The 16,442-nt window shown below is 46.1% G+C and overlaps 1 protein-coding gene and 1 non-coding gene across 2 annotated transcripts; both read right to left on the bottom strand.

Moving 5' to 3' along the window:
- Positions 1-452: 452 nt before the first annotated feature.
- On the bottom strand, positions 453-4,165 carry SPN (sialophorin). Its single transcript, XM_027527590.1, has 2 exons — positions 4,089-4,165; positions 453-3,716 (listed from the first exon to the last, which is right to left on the bottom strand). The coding sequence occupies exon 2, from the start codon at positions 3,680-3,682 to the stop codon at positions 2,204-2,206; it is 1,479 nt and encodes a 492-aa protein (XP_027383391.1). The 5' UTR covers positions 3,683-3,716; positions 4,089-4,165; the 3' UTR covers positions 453-2,203.
- Positions 4,166-13,134: 8,969 nt separating this feature from the next.
- On the bottom strand, positions 13,135-13,241 carry LOC113884034. The gene has a single exon (XR_003508787.1). It is a non-coding gene; the product is annotated as a U6 spliceosomal RNA (small nuclear RNA).
- Positions 13,242-16,442: the final 3,201 nt, after the last annotated feature.

The raw sequence follows: 16,442 nt of genomic DNA, 5'->3' as shown, positions 1-16,442 counted from the left end.
GCAGCTTGTTGCTGGGGATACACAGACGATCTCCAGAATAGCCTGAGTTTTCTGATGGCTAATGGCTGGGCCCCAAACCTTCCCAGAACAGGAGCAGACTTATGGATGCAGAGGAAAATGAAGTGTAAATATCCACTTTTAGAAATGAAATATCCTTCGAACCATGTTTTGAGACCCTTTTCCTGTCTGGAGAAGTGAATTACATGAATAGATTTTTCAAGACCAAAATCCTCGTCCACCTGGAATTTGCACTGGATGACAAAGCTGTATTTGTAACTGATTATAATGTGCGCTTTTGAAAATAAAATAGGAACATGCGTTTTAAAATATAAGATAAAGAATAAGACACCATATATGGTTGGGTGTGTGAGAGAATTCTGTTATTTAAGATACTAGAGAGTGCTGGCAATTTTGCAAAAGAGGAAAAATATTATTTTACCATCAGGACAAAATTAGTATTTTAAATATTTTATTTTTTATTTATTTATTTGACAAAGGGTGTGGGTTCCATACTTGGTTGGGGAACTAAGATCCCTCCTGCTTGCACGGCATGGCCAAAAAAAAAAAAAAGGCACCCAGACAAGTGTGGGGAAGACTAGATTTCCACCCCCACTTGCCCACGTTTGGGTGGCACAATTCTGGGTGGGTCCCTGGCCACTTTCTGCCACTTCTCTCCCCATCTCTCCCCCACCCTCCCATGAACTGACTGACCCAGCCCTTTCCCTGTCTCCCACATCCCCTCTGATCCAAACCACCTGGCAGTTACACCACCATGGTGTCTCTTGGCCTCTCCTTTCGTAGGTCAGTATGTCTGCTCTTGGTCATTGCTCCTCTTAACTCAACAACTTCCTCTTTGCAAATCCTCTTTGTTCTGGGGAAATACCAACGGCCTCTGGGTCCACATGGTGCCCAGGGTACTGGCGTGGGCTGGTCTCAGAGATAGTGCAGCTGGGTCTTGCCCCCTTTTCTCCATCCCAGAGCCACAGGGATGCTCCTGATTCTGGGACCTGTCACAGCTCCCTCTCTCACAAACAATTAAACGGGTAACAGCATCAGCGAGTCCTGGGACTCAGTGTGCGCATTGGCGGGGTGGTGGGGGAGGGCAGGGGATGATGGATGAAAGAGTCGGGGGTGGGAAGTGGGGGAGGGTGTGACTGGAGGGGTGGGGGAGGGGAAGAGGGGATAGGGGTAGGGGTTACGGGGTACTTTGAGGCTGAGTTGAAGAACGACGCTCAGTCACACATGCAGTCTTTCTCGCGAGCCAGGCCACAGACAGAATTAAATCTTCCACCTCCACCCATCTGAGCAAAGACAAGGGTGCCTATGTTCTCAGCACCTCCTCAGGGTGGCATCTCCCCAGCCTCTGCAGCCCTTCCTGCCCCCTCCCTCACACTGTCTGTACTACTTCCCACTGTCCGTCACAAACATCACCAAGTCCTCGCCTCCTGCACACAAACCGCACGCATGAGTGGACCCACGCAGACACCAAGACTTCTAAGAACTACACCTGCCCAGAAACTTCTCACCTCTGCTCTTGGGAGGAGAAACAACCGAAGCCTCTGGCCGCCTCTGTCCAGAGGTGGGGGGAGTGTGGCAGCTGGGACCATGGGCCAGTCTAGGGGCCTGGCGCTGTCATAGATACACTGAAAGCACCCCGAGGCTGGCCTGGCACAGACCACTGGCACCCAGAGTTACAGGCAGTTCATGGGCTAATCCGGTACAAATGTTCTAATCCATGGGGCCAAATATACTTTCCAGAGTAATCCTGAAGTGGGAGCTTGCTGGGTTGCCAATTCCTTCTTCCTAGACTCTGATATCTGTGGGGAACCCGCTGAGAAATCACCAATCCAGGAAGTCTGGCGTTTCCAGAGACTCAGCGGCTAGTTTCAAGGACCAAAATGTGGAGAAAATGTGATGGGGAGAAGTAGGTGTTGATGAGGAAGTTTCATTCGTTCCATCTGCAAGTGTTCAGTGGGTGTAGGCCCTGGTCTAGGTGCTGGGGGTGGATGCTGGCTAGAAGAGCCAGGGTTAAGAAGCTGAATGAAGATTAAGGCTGAAGATGCTGTGTTAAAATCCAAAGAGTGCTGGGTGCAAATGCTGGGTGACGGATGAGGATGTTGGATATCAACCTCGTGGCGATAATGGGAGGGAAGGTGATAAAAGCGGGAATGGTTCTGAACTCCAGTCTTGAGATTCTCGAGCCTTAAGGGGTCTTCACCTCTCTCGCTTCTGGCCCATTAGAAGTAGGGGCCTCTGCACCTTCATCCTCGTTGCACACCAGCGGCTCCTCTTCCCCCGTTAAGCTGGAGGCTGGCCCTGCCTTTAGCTCCTCCAGCGCCATGGAGCCCTGGCGAGACTTCCGTCTACCAAAGAAAGTGGTGAGTGTGGGTCGCTGGCCAGACCCCTCCCTGTGGGGGCCATCAGAGTCGTTGTTCCCCCGAGACGCTCCCTCTGTGGCTGTCATGGCCTCCTCATCAGGCACCCGGGCGACCCCAGCCCAGGCATCTACCACCCCATTGCGTTTCCCACCGCCGCCCAGTGTCAGGACTCCTGTCTTCCGCTTCTGTCGCCGGAGCCACAACAGGATTAAGGCCACGAGGACAACGACCACCAGCAGGGCCACAAGCACAGCCACCAGCAAGGTGCCTTTTGTCCCCTGAGGTGGAATTAGTTTGTCCCTCCTGCTTACGTTTGTGGAGGTATTGGGGCTGAATGTTGTTACTTCATGGCCAGTGGAGCCAGTGGTCGCCATGGGAGTCTTGAGAGAGGTAGCTGGCGTGGTGACCAGGAGTCCACTTCCCTTGGAGGTCTTAGGAGAGCTAGTTTTCATGATGACAGGGGATCCACTGGTCATACTGATGGTCTTCACAGAGCTAGTTGCCGTGGTGACAAGGGGTTCCCTGGTCCCACTGGAGGTGTCCAGAGAGCTCGTTGCCATGGAGACAGGAGGTCTACTGGTCCCACCAGAGATCTCCAGAGAGCTAGTTGCCATAGTTAACAGGACTTCGCTGGTCCCACTGGAGGTGTCCAAAGAGCTCATTGCCATGGAGACAGGAGGTCTACTGGTCCCACCAGAGATATCCAGAGAGCTAGTTGCCATAGTTAACAGGACTTCGCTGGTCCCACTGGAGGTGTCCAAAGAGCTCGTTGCCATGGAGACAGGAGGTCTACTGGTCCCACCAGAGATCTCCAGAGAGCTAGTTGCCATAGTTAATAGGACTTTGCTGGTCGCACTGGAGGTCTCCAGAGGGCTAGTTGCCATGGTTTCACTAGTCATAGTAGGGAATCCTGTAGGTTTCATTACTGAGACACCAGGTGTGCTGGTGGCATCAGGGGTTTTCATGAGCTTTATTGATTTCTTGCTTGAATCTTCCTTGGAGATTGTTGACTCAGATACAGGACTGCCCCTGCTGGCAGTGGGGGAAGTTTCAGGAGAGGACACCACATCGGCTATATAGGGAATCGAGGAAGGCGGTAAGGTCTGGTGCTCAGGGTTATCACTCATCTTAGAGACCTCGTTTGTTGTAAGACTGGTTGTCACTGAGTTGAAAGTTAGGGTCTCAGAGACCGAAGAAAGAGAGGCTATTGTGGTTTTAGATGTCCACAAAGGAGAGCTTCTTGAAGACACTTCAGTCACGTTTTCTGCCCCCATGCTCCCGAAGAGGAGGAGAAGCAGGATCATTTCCAAAGCAACGGGCGTGAGCAGGAGTTGGGACCTGCGGGTGGGGAAGTTGGAGAAGTAGAACACATAAGGATCTGCGGGCAGGGGGAGGACCGAGCCAGGCCCTCCCCTCCTGCCCACTTCCCTGCCAACTGCCGGGCCGAACTCTGCGGTTCAACGGCTTTTTCCACCCTTGCTTTCACTAGTGTCAGAAATAACAAGATACTGGCAGCACCCCCATCAACTCTATCCCTCAGGACCTCTCGGTGCGCTGTAGCCATTGCCACCCCATCCTGCCCTGCCCTGACCCCATGCAGCTCCAATGGCTCCTCATCCTTTTTTCCCATTATCCGGCAAGGTCTTCTCAAACCAGAGGCACATTCCCAGGTCCACTGAGGCCCCTGCCCCACCACGTCCCACCGCTTACCAGCTCACTTGAAAAGGGCACAGGGCTGCGACCAGGCTGCTCCAACTCCTCCTGAAGCTGGGGCAAGACTGGCTGTCAGGGGCCCCAAGGGGAAAGGAAGTGGCCCCTGGCTCCACCCACCTCACCCAGCATCCTGCCCCACCCTCCCCGCTCCTACATTGCCGTGTGATGAGAGAGGCATCACTCACTTTTTCAGGGTCCCAGGTGATGACAGGGGCTCTGGGGTCTCAGCTGCAGCAGGTGGGGATGGTGGGCGGGTTCTGGAATGGGGATTCCTGGATCTTCACTAGAAAATGGGATGGCAAGCTGGTGACTCTGGAACAGGTATAGGGGTCAGAGCAGATGACGCTATGGCACCACCCTATGGTGGAGATGGGTGCTTGAAAACCAAGGGGTGTGGAGGAGGAGATGGGAGGGGAAGGCGGTTTCCTTTGCCTTTGTGGTCCCCAAGCTGTTAGGTGCGCCCCCAAGGCTAGCACTTCTGCCCCAGGAGCTCCCAGGAAATACCAGGGCGAGAGGAAGCCCTTGACTCTGGCTAGGGGCAGTGAGAGGCTTTGCAGGCTGCGTGAAATTCCTGGTAGGCTCTGGACTTCTCAAGAAGTGGGAAGTGGTCACTGCAACAGCCCCAGGGATGGACTGCCCGACTAAATCAAAGTGGTTATTAAGCACCGAATACGCTATCATCTTTTTGTTTTTAATTTTTAAAACTTTGTATTTATTTAATCACTTGTAGCTGCGCTGGGTCTTCGTTGCTGCACAGGCTTTTCTCTAGTTGCAGGGAGTGGGGGCTACTCTCCAGTGGGTGGTACTTGAGCTTCTCACTACGGTGGCTTCTCTTGTTGCGGAGCACGGGCTCTAGGGCACGCGGGCTTTAGTAGCTGCTGCACGTGGGCTCAGTAGCTACACCTCCGGGGCTCTAGAGCACAGGCTCAATAGTTGTGGTGTATGGGCTTTAGTTGTCCCACAGCATGTGGGATCTTCCCAGATCAGGGATCGAACCTGTGCCTCCTGCATTGGCAAGTGGATTCTTTACCACTGAGCCACCAGGGAACCCCCTCCTTTTTTCATTTTAATTGGAGGATAATTGCTTTACAATGTCACGTTGCATTCTGCTGTGCAGCAACATGAATCTGCTAGAAGTATACATATACCCCCTCACTCTTGAGCCCCCTCCCATTATGCTATGATCTTATTTTTGCAGAAGACTAATAAAAATGTGGGAATCTACATGGAAGACACTGAAAAGACATCTACAGAGGGATTAACAAATTTTGTTGGGTAGGAATGAGCAGAGTTCTCTATTTCCTTCTTTGGGTGGTTGCTGTTTTCTCACTTTCCTTTAATCTGTAAGCTTTGACTTTTGGTATATATACGACTTTTTCTTTTCTTTTTTTGCCTTTCTTTTTTAAAAAATCAAAACTGATATATATGTTGTGCTCAGTCACCCAGTTGTGTACAACTCTTTATGATCACATGGACTGTAGCCCGAGAGGCTCCTCCATCCATGGGATTTCCCAGGCAAGAATACTGGAGTGGGTTGCCATTTCCTCCTCCAGGGATTGTTATGTTGCACAAGTAATAATACATGTACATGACGTGTGACTGAAACAGGCCAATATCAGGGCCTGGGATTGTACCCAACTCACAAGCTAACGAGTCAGTCTGACAAAGACATGAGACTCCTGAGTCAGAGAAGCAGAAACCCACCACTCATCACTCAGCAAACAGCAGGTGAGCTGCATCTGCTTCAGTTCTGCTCACCTCTGATTTGCACAGGGGTGAACATGGAGAGGCTTGCCCCACAGCTAAGGAACTCTGAGCTTGGAGAATTTCCTTCTTTTTGAGTAAGTGGTAAGCAAACTTGCCCTTTGTCCTGAAGGGAGACGTTACTTCATCCCTCAGCGTTACTCTCTGTCAACACAACCTTGAGAAACTGCCTGGATGTAGAACGGCCAGGACCATGAACTGTTGGCATATCAGCAAGAGTGTGGGCTTAACAGGCGGCTCAGTGATAAAAGAATGTACCTGCCAATACAGATGAGGGTTCGATCCCTGGGTCAGGAAGATCCCCTGGAGAAGGAAATGGCAACCCCCTCCAGTATTCTTGCCTGGAGAATTCCATGGGCAGAAGAGCCTGGTGGACTACAGGCCATAGGGTCACAAAGAGGTGGACACAACTTAGAGACTGAGCATGCATGGACATACGCAGACATAGCAAGAGTGTGCAAGTGTGCTCTGGGCTGAGGTGGATTGCCTCTTCCACCAGACTCCTTGGAAAACGGCTGATCCCAGGGCTGGAGCCTGGAAAGTATACGATGAACGCCAAGAACTATCTTGTTCCCTGATTTCAAGCTATATCTCATGCTCCAGTAATCAAAACAGCATGGCACTGGCATAAAAACAGAGACATAGACCAATGAAACAGAATAGAGAGCCCAGAAACAAACTCACACTTAATTAATTAATCAATCTGTCAATTAACCTATGACAAATGAGTCAAGAATATGCTATAGAGAAAAGAGCCTCCTCATTAAATGGTGTTGGGAAAACTATACTACTTACAAAAGAGACAAACTGGACTACTTTCTCACACCATAGGCAAAAGTAAACTCAAAATAATTTAAAGACTTGAATGTAAGACTTGAAATCATAAAACTCCTAGAAGAAAATATAGATGATAATCTCGACATTGGTGTTGACAATGACTTTTTAGATTTGACATTAAAAGCAAAAGTCAATAGGACTACATCAAACTAGAAAGCTTAGCCACAAAGGAAACCATCAACAAAACAAAAAGACAACCTACAGAATAGGAGAAAATATTTGCAAATCATGCATCTGATAAGGAGTTAATATCCAAAATACATAAGGAACTCATGCAACTCAATAACAACAACAAAAAAATCTGATTTAAAAATGGGCAGAGGAGGCTGGTCGGGTCTCTTGAGCCGGTTTGACGGAAGAAGCGGCGCGGCAGCGGTGGCTGCGGCGGCGGCAAATTTAAAAAAAAAAAAAAAAATGGGCAGAGGAAAAAGAAAACTCAAAAAGAATAGAAATGGGCAGAGGACTCAAATAGGCATTTTTTCAAAGAAGACATACAGATGGCCAACAGACATATGAAAAGATGTTCAATATCACTAATCATCAAGGAAATGCAAATCAAAACCACAATGAGATTATCACCTCGCACCTGTCAGAATGACTACTATCAAAAAGACAAGAGGGACCTTGGCGGTCCAGTGGTTAAGACTCCCAGCTCCCACTGCAGGGGGCAGGGGTTCAGCCCCTGGTGAGGGATCTAAGATACCACAGGGCACAACTAAGAATTTGTACATTGGAACTAAAAAAAATTCCTGCTTGCCACAACTAGGACCTGGTGTGGCCAAATAAATAGATATTTAAAATAATGATAATAAAGATAAAAAGACCAAGTTACAACCAACATAATAATAATGGATTCAGATAAGAATGAATATTTAAAACCATTGGGTGAAACTGGAGCAGGGAGGTGTGGCATGCACATAAGGTGTTTTTATAGTGTTAAAGCTATGTATTTATAGTCCACAAGCTATGTATTCATTAAGGGAAAGTAGCAACTTTACAGGCAATGGCACCCCACTCCAGTACTCTTGCCTGGAAAATCCCATGGACGGAGGAGCCTGGAAGGCGGCAGTCCATGGGGTCGCTGAGGGTCGGACATGACTGAGCGACTTCACTTTCACTTTTCACCTCCATGCATTGGAGAAGAAAATGGCAACCCACTCCAGTGTTCTTGCCTGGAGAATCCCAGGGATGGAGGAGCCTGGTGGGCTGCCGTCCATTGGATCGCACAGAGTTGGACACGACTGAAGTGACTTAGCAGCAGCAGCAGCAGCAACTTTACAGTGGAAAAAACTAACAGACACTATCTTACCAGAGCGATCAAAGTTCACATCACCAGTGATGGGACAAACCCAACAAAAGGCTCCAGATATGATGCACTGAGAAGGGTCGCTTCTGTCTTAGCAAACAAATGCAAAACCTGAATCTAATCACTGAGAAATATCAGGCAGATCCAAGTTGAAGGGCACTTTACAAAACCAACTGTCCCTTACTCTTCAAAAATGTCAGTGGCAGGAAGAACAAAGAAAGCCTGAGACACTCTTTCAGAATTTAAGAGTAGAGACTTGAGGACTAAATGCAATATGCGATCGTCAACCGGAAAAAAAAAGATGCTGTAAAGGACACCAAGGGATAACTGGCAAAACTTGACTAGACTGTAGAATAGATAATAATGTTGTTGAGGTAACATTAATTCCTTAAATTTGATAAGCATATTATGGCTATATTCCTAGTTTGAAGGAAATAACATGTTTAAAGAATGTAGGCATCATGGTGCATAATCCAGCAAGTTCCTCTTCAACAGTTTCACACACACAATAATAACAATAGAAAATTTAAAAATTTGGAAGATAAAAACAAAGCACATATGGAAAAATAATATGAAGTGAGGGGGCTTCCAGGTTGATGAACATGCAGAGATGGGGCGAGATGGGGGCGGAGCCTGGAAGCTCCATCCCCTTCCCCCCAGACCTTGCCCTTTTCCTCTCTTCCAACTCGCTGTTCCTGCATTATAAATTTTGATAACAAACCGGTTATCGAATATATCTTAACATTTTCCTAAGCCACCATTTCCCTCTATATATTTAGCACCTGGCCTGATATTTGAGAAGAACTCGACTTCAAAATGAGAAAGCAGAAAGAACTCGACTTCAAAATGAGAAAGCAGAAACGCGTATCTTGCAAATCTCTTCGCAGGTGCCCATAAAAGAAGAAAAAAAAAGGTTTCTAGTTAGTGGTCATTACCAAAAAGGTGAATGGCGTCATTATGTTTCCCCTAAGTCAGGAACAAAGAGGACTCAGAGCTTCTGAGTTTTTAACATGTATCCATATACCCTTCTGAAAATGGAATTTCATCATTCTTCTCTTCTTTTCTTCTATTCTACCCTATTCTTTGTCGTTTAGTTACTGAGTTGTGTCTGACAATCTTTGCCACCTCATGGACTGTAGCCCACCAGATTCCTCTGTCCATGGGATTTCGCAGGTACGAATACTGGAGTGGGTTGTCATTTTCTTCTCCAGGATATCCTCCCGAAACGGGGATCAAACCTACGTCTCCTGAATTGCAGGCAAATTCTTTACCTCTGAGCCACCAGGGAAGCCCATTACGTGCTCAGGCATCTAATGAAAGGATTTTTTTTTTTTTTTTTAAGTGGTGAAGACATGTGAAAGATCTGCGGGTGTTCACTATATTATTCTTGGGACTTTTATCTGAAAAATTTCGAAATAAAAGAACATACTTGAAATTCCTTGGCAGTCCAGTGGTTAAGACTCTAGGCTTTCACTGCCAAGGACACGGCTTTGATCTCTGGTCAGAGAACTAAGATCTTGCAAGCCCTGTGGCATACCTCCCCCGACACACACACACACAAAAGATAATAGAAAGACCTAGAATCTGATTACTCTTCCCCCACCTTCACTGTTGTCTCCCTGCTCTCAGCCTTGTCTTTCATCACCTCCTTTGGGCTCTTAGCCAAGGAGCAGCCAGAGGGGCCCGGGTCAAACATCTGATCTCACCCATCCCCTACCCTAAACTCTGAGACAGCCACCCACAGCAAAAGCCCAAGTCCTCAAAGTGGACAACAAGGCCACGTCAATCTGACCCTCCCTCCCTTCCTGCCCTCATTCCCTCTGCTCCTGCCACCCAGGCCTCCAAGCTGTCCCTGGAGAATCTGAGCCCGGAGGCCTTTGTGCCATTTGTGAAGCTGCCTAGAAGGCTCTTACCCGTTATCTACATGGGTCAAGTGTCGCCTTCTCAGTACGTCTTAAAGGCCTGGCTACTCTACGGTATTGTGCGGGGGGGGGGGGGGGGCTAAAACTGCTCTCCCCTCACCCCAGCCTGCATGTCCCAGCCCCTACCCCTGCTTTCTATGGCACTTTTTATTTACTTTTTTTTTAGTTTTGGTTTCGCTGGGTCTTTGTTGATGCACATGGGCTTTCTCTAGTTTTGGCGAACAGGGGCTACTCTCCAGTTGTGGTACGCAAGCTTCTCATTGTGGTGGCTTCTCTTGTTTCCAAGCACAGACTCTAGGGCACGCTGGTTTTACTAACTGTGGCTTGTGGGGTCAGTACTTGTAGCTCATGGGCTCCAGAGTGCTGGCTCATGAGTTGTGGTGCATGGGCTCAGTTGCCCGCGGCCTGTGGGATCTTCCTGAACCAGGGATCAAACTGGCGTTCCTTGCATTGCAAGGTGGATTCTTAACCACTGGGTCACCAGGGAACCCTCGTTGGCTTGCTCGGTAAACAGTAGGTGCTCAGTGATGTTTACTGGCTGACAAGGAGTTCTCTGGCTGAGAGAAGGAAGAAGGCATAGGGTGAAGAATTGTGCCATTGAAGCAAGACTGCTGAAAGGGACCAGACGAAGGTGGAGCTGTGAGCACTGGGTGTGCCTGTAATTGTGAAGTATGCACCCAGCCCACAGACCTCCAGGAAGTCCCGTGAGGTCTTCAGAGTCTGAAGGTGCTAGAGCGGGGCAAGCGACTTGTGTTCTATGAAGATAATATTTCTGCCCTCCCCAGGGTTTGGGCTTTCAGCTCTGATATCCTGCAGGTCTCTGAGGGGCTGTTTCCAGGCAGACATCCAAGCAGATGGGAGCCTGCTCCTCCCTGCCCCTAAGCCTGAGGCCAAGGAAGCCTCAGATGAGGGATCACTGGCACCTGAACTGCATCACTTACCGTCCGCATGGCCTGGGGTCAGTTGTGTCATCTCTCTGACTCAGTTTCTTCATCTATAAATAGGGACAATAATACTATTTTTGGGGACTTCCCTGGCGGTCCAGTGGTTAAGACTCCACGCTTCAGGGACTTCCCTGGTGGTCCAGTGGTTAAGAACCTGCCTCGCAATGCAAGGCATTGCGAGTCTGATCCCTGGTCAGGGAGCTAAGATTCTCTCATGCTGTGTGGCACAGCCAATATATACATATATACATATAATATTTTTCAAAGTTCATAGGAAGATTAAATTAGATAGTGTAGGGGGGCGGGGCAGTCCCTTAGTAAGAGCCTAGTAAACAATAACTGATGTGTATGAGCTGCGTTGTGATGTCCCATCTAATCCTCCAAAGCCTGGGCCTTTTCCTCCCATCCACAGCCCTCTCCAGGAACAGGGCTGACAAGTCAGGCAGCCCTTCCCTCCCTGCCACCTGCCCCCTCCCAGGGACTTTTTATCTAGTCAGAGGGGTGTTTATGTACTACTAATTTATCATTGAATGTAATGGTTTCTCAATTTTTATCAAAGTAACGCATATTATAAGCACAGTGTGTTTATCATGGAGGGTAATACTCCTCCCTCCCCTTTCCCTGCCAAGTCCTAGTCCTGGAAAGGAACCATTCTTTAATCTCCTTAATTTATTCTAGTCTCAATTCTTCTGGTGCCTCCATATTCCTCAACAACATGTTAATTCTGCTGTTTCTAGAACTATCCTTCCTGCCTGTCATTAATCCACTGGCTTCTAGCTCCAATAGAAAAGTATTTGACCCACTGGCCCTGTCCCACTTCCCAGGTCAGTGCCATCTCTCTTTTTTAGGCCCTCTGGAGAAGGCAATGGCACCCCACTCCAGTACTCTTGCCTGGAAAATCCCATGGACGGAGGAGCCTGGTGGGCTTCAGTCCATGGGGTTGCTAAGAGTCGGACACGGCTGAGCGACTTCACTTTCACTTTTCATTTCATGCATTGGAGAAGGAAATGGCAACCCACTCCAGTGTTCTTGCCTGGAGAATCCCAGGGACAGAGGAGCCTAGTGGGCTGCCGTCTATGGGGTCGCACAGAGTCGGCCACGACTGAAGCGACTTAGCAGCAGCAGCAGCAACTGTAACTACAGTTGTTTTTGTTGCTGTAAATTTAGTAGCTCATGGTCATTTTGGTGTCAGCTGTCATGTGTGGTGAGATGATGGTTGGAGAGGACTCTGAGGCCAGACTTCCTAGGGCCAGACCCCGAGACTCAGCCACTGACAGAGTGTGTGACCCTGGGCAACAAATGCCACCTTCCTGTGCCTCAGGCTACTGAGCTGTGCAAAGGGTTAGCCTTGTCCTAAGGATTCGGTGAGCTAAGCCAGGGGTAGCTGTGCCATCGACCTGTTAAAGAGTAAACTCAACTGAGGACCTAATTGGCTTTATATTAAACAACCCATGAATCCAGCAGCATCTCACCTAGCCAGGAGAAAGGCGCTCTGAGGGGCTGTACAAATCGATGGCTTTTATAGGCCTAAGTTGGGCAGGATGAGGAGGCGATTAGTCAAAGAAAAAAAAGGATTATTTTAGTCAATTATTTCCTTACAGGCAGGGGTCAGGAAAGATAGAAGTCTTATCAAGGAAATTACCTCACTAGTGTTGATCAAGAAGTTCCAGACTGGTTAATTAATTAATTTATTTTTTTAATTTTATTTTATTTTTAAACTTTACAATATTGTATTAGTTTTGCCAAATATCGAAATGAATCCACCACAGGTATACCTGTGTTCCCCATCCTGAACCCTCCTCCCTCCTCCCTCCCCATACCCTCCCTCTGGGTCGTCCCAGTGCACCAGCCCCAAGCATCCAGTATCATGCATCGAACCTGGACTGGCGACTTGTTTCATACATGATATTATACATGTTTCAATGCCATTCTCCCAAATCTCCCCACCCTCTCCCTCTCCCACAGAGTCCATAAGACTGATCTATACATCAGTGTCTCTTTTGCTGTCTCGTACACAGGGTTATTGTTACCATCTTTCTAAATTCCATATATATGCGTTAGTATACTGCATTGGTGTTTTTCTTTCTGGCTTACTTCACTCTGTATAATAGGTTCCAGTTTCATCCATCTCATTAGAACTGATTCAAATGTATTCTTTTTTTTTTTTTTCAAATGTATTCTTTTTAATGGCTGAGTAATACTCCATTGTGTATATGTACCACAGCTTTCTTATCCATTCATCTGCTGATGGGCATCTAGGTTGCTTCCATAAAAATATGGAACGCTTCACGAATTTGCGTGTCATCCTTGCACAGGGGCCATGCTAATCTCCTCTGTATCGTTCCAATTTTAGTATATGTGCTGCAGAAGCGAGCACCAGACTGGTTAATTTAAACTTTCATGCCTGGGAACAGCTGAAATTATAATCAGGTTAGGTATTAAGTTTTGGTTTGAATGACTTGGCTCAATACAAATGGACTCCATTTGAGGCCTGTTGCCTCATTTTTAATAGATCATAAGTTCTATGTAAATGTTGGCAATTATAAATCCTTTTTTAGAAAAATATTTATTTATTTGGTCATGCCAGGTCTTACTGCAGCATGTGGGATCTAGTTCCCTGACCAGGGATCGAATCTGGGCCCCCTGCACTGGGGGCATGGAGTATTAGCTGCTGAACCACCAGGGAAGTCCATTTAAAAAAAAATTTTTTTTTTTCTTTTTTCTAATGTCAGTGGCTGGAAACTTTTGTTTATTTATTTTTGGCTGCACCGTGCAGTATGCGGGAATCTTGGTTCCCCAACCAGGAATTGAACCCCATGCAGTAGAAGTGCAGTATCCTAACCACTGGACCACGGGAGTCCCCTCTTATATAGCAACTTCTTGACTGTTGCTTCATGGTTTCCCTTTCCTGATCTCTCTTCTGCCTAGTTTCTGATATGCGCACATTTAGTTTTATAATGCTTAAAGTAGTGAATACTTGCATTCTCTTCTTTGCATTGTCTAGAGCTGTACTGTCCAATACAACACCAACTAGCCAAGTGGGACTATTTTAATTTAAATTAATTAAAATTCATTAAGATTTAAAATTCAATGGAAAGAAAGATGTGGCTTTTATACACACACACACACACACACACACACACCCCTACACACAATGGAATACTACTCAGTCAAAACAAGAATAAAATAATGCATTTGCAGTAACATGGATGGACCCCTAGGGATTATCACACAAAGTGAAATAAGTCAGAAAAAGACGAATATCATATGATATCACTTATATGTGGAATCTAAAAAAATGATACAAATGAACTTATTTATAAAACTCACAGTCATAGAAAACAAACTTATGGTTATCAAAGGTGAAAGGGATGGGGGAGGGATAAATTAGGAATTTATTTAGGGATAAATTGGGATTAACAGGTATACATCACTGTATATACAATAGATAAATAACAAAGACCTATTTATAGCACAGGGAAACTATATTCAATATCTTATTATATACTGAAAAGAATCTGGAAAAGAATCTGAAAAAGTATATATTATATAATATACATATTTTTATTCTATACATTATATAATATACATATAGGATAAAAGAATATATATATATATATATAGCTTCCCAGGTGGCACTAGCGGTAAAGAACCCGTCTTCCAATGCAGAAGACATAAGAGATGTGGGTTCAATCCCTGGGTGGGGAAGATCCTCTGGAGGAGGGCATGGCAACCCACTCAAGTATTCTTGCCTGGAGAACCCCATGGACAGAGGAGCCTGGTGGGCTATAATCCACAGGACTGCAAAGAGTCAGACATGACTGAAGCAATTTAGCATGCATATGTTGTTGTATGGCAGAAACCAACACAACATTGTAAATCAACTATACTTCAATTAAAATTTTTTAGCTAATTAATTTATTTTGGCTACACTGGGTCTTTGTTGCTTAGAATGGGCTTTCTCTGGTTGTGGCGAACAGGGGCTACTTTCTAGTTGCGGTGTGTGGCTTCTCATTGTGGTGGCTCCTCTTGTCGCAGAGCACAGGCTCTAGGGAGTTTGGGCTCCAGCGGTTGTGGCGCACAGGCTTAGCTGCCCTGCGGCATGTGGGATCCTCCCAGACCAGGGATCGAACATGTGTCTCCTGCATCGGCAGGCAGATTCTTAACCACTGGACCAATGTAAAAACCAATGGGAAAAACCAGTGTAAAAAAAAAATTGTTTTAAAGATTTAAAATTCATCTCCTTGGTTGCAACTAGCCAGCTGCATTTCAAGTTCTCAAAAACAACACATGGCCAATGGCTTCACTGTACTGATTAGCACAGAAGTAGAATATTTCAATTATCTCAGAAATTCAAGATCAGCACAGTCTGATCTAGAGTCTGGATCAGCAATGTCTGGTCCAGAGTTTGAGTCTAAAAACGGAACACTATTCATTTTCTTTCCTTTAAATATTATACCAATATTATTCAGTGCACAGTCTAATAATTTACTAAGATTACCCACTCTTAATTATGCTTCTTTATTTTTTCCTAGAATATCAAATTGCTTTTCCTAGTTGCTTGCTCTGAGTGGCCTATCTGTTCCCCTGCCTCTCCTCATGGCTACACAGCTTCATCCTGGGACTGGTGGTTATTTCTCTTGAAAGTGGAATCCCCTGTTACCTGAACCCTACATCCTTCTTTCATGATTTATCCCTCATTTTTGTTGGAACACATCCTCAAGTCACTTCCTAAGAAAGTGACCTTTCTAAGAAGAAGTTAAACTTTCTAAGTAATCTTACACCCTAATATGTCTTTATTTTATTCTTATACTTGCTTGATACAGAATTCTTGGCTAAAAATAATTTTCTTTAGAATCTAGAGGGTGTGGTCTGATCTTCTTCTACTATCTGAATACTTGATTTTGCTGATGAAAAGTCTTTGCAGATGAACAGTCTGATGCTAATCCAGGAGTTTTTTTCTCAAAAAAAAAAAAAAGGAAAAATTGAATGCTTTCAAGTTGGGAAGCCCTACTCCAGTACCTAAATCCCCAATTAGCTTTATTAGTTCACTGTAAAGTATGAATATACTTAAAATAAATACCAGACAGTCAACAAAAAAGCCCTTGAAATGTGAAAAGAAAGTGCCCAGATTAACCAACCCTGTCATCCATCCTGCCTTCCTCCTTCCTCAGAGAACCCCAGTTCATTCAGATGGCCACTCTTTCTGCATATCAGGGACACTGACACACCCTTTCAGCTCCAGGAAAAAGTCTGATGATCTAAAGAAACCACCACCACTTCTACCCACGATTGGATCAGAAAAGAGAATGTGACCCCATTCTAGCCACTGAGTTGCAAACTTATAAGGTTTGAAAGTTCTTCTTTGCCTAAAACAAAAACAAACAAACAAACAAAACAGGAGAGATGACTTTTCTTTCTTACCACGTGATTAAAACACATCCTACAACTCTGAGAAGAACCAGCCCTAAGATGCTGACAACGTTATGGGTGCAGAGAATGGAGACAAATAGCATGGGATCCTGGAGGCATTATAAAAACCCAATCAATGAATCCTGAGTCCCCTTTGGTCCCCTTC

The sequence above is a fragment of the Bos indicus x Bos taurus genome, chromosome 25 (assembly GCF_003369695.1).
Source record: "Bos indicus x Bos taurus breed Angus x Brahman F1 hybrid chromosome 25, Bos_hybrid_MaternalHap_v2.0, whole genome shotgun sequence".
Classification (NCBI taxonomy): Eukaryota; Metazoa; Chordata; class Mammalia; order Artiodactyla; family Bovidae; genus Bos; species Bos indicus x Bos taurus.
Note: the sequence above shows the minus strand (reverse complement) of the source record. Positions and strands in the feature narration are given on the sequence as shown.

What these genes read in the sequence shown, in the direction of transcription:
- SPN (XM_027527590.1), bottom strand. Translation starts at nt 3,682, where the DNA reads ATGATCCTGCTTCTCCTCCTCTTCGGGAGCATGGGGGCAGAAAACGTG.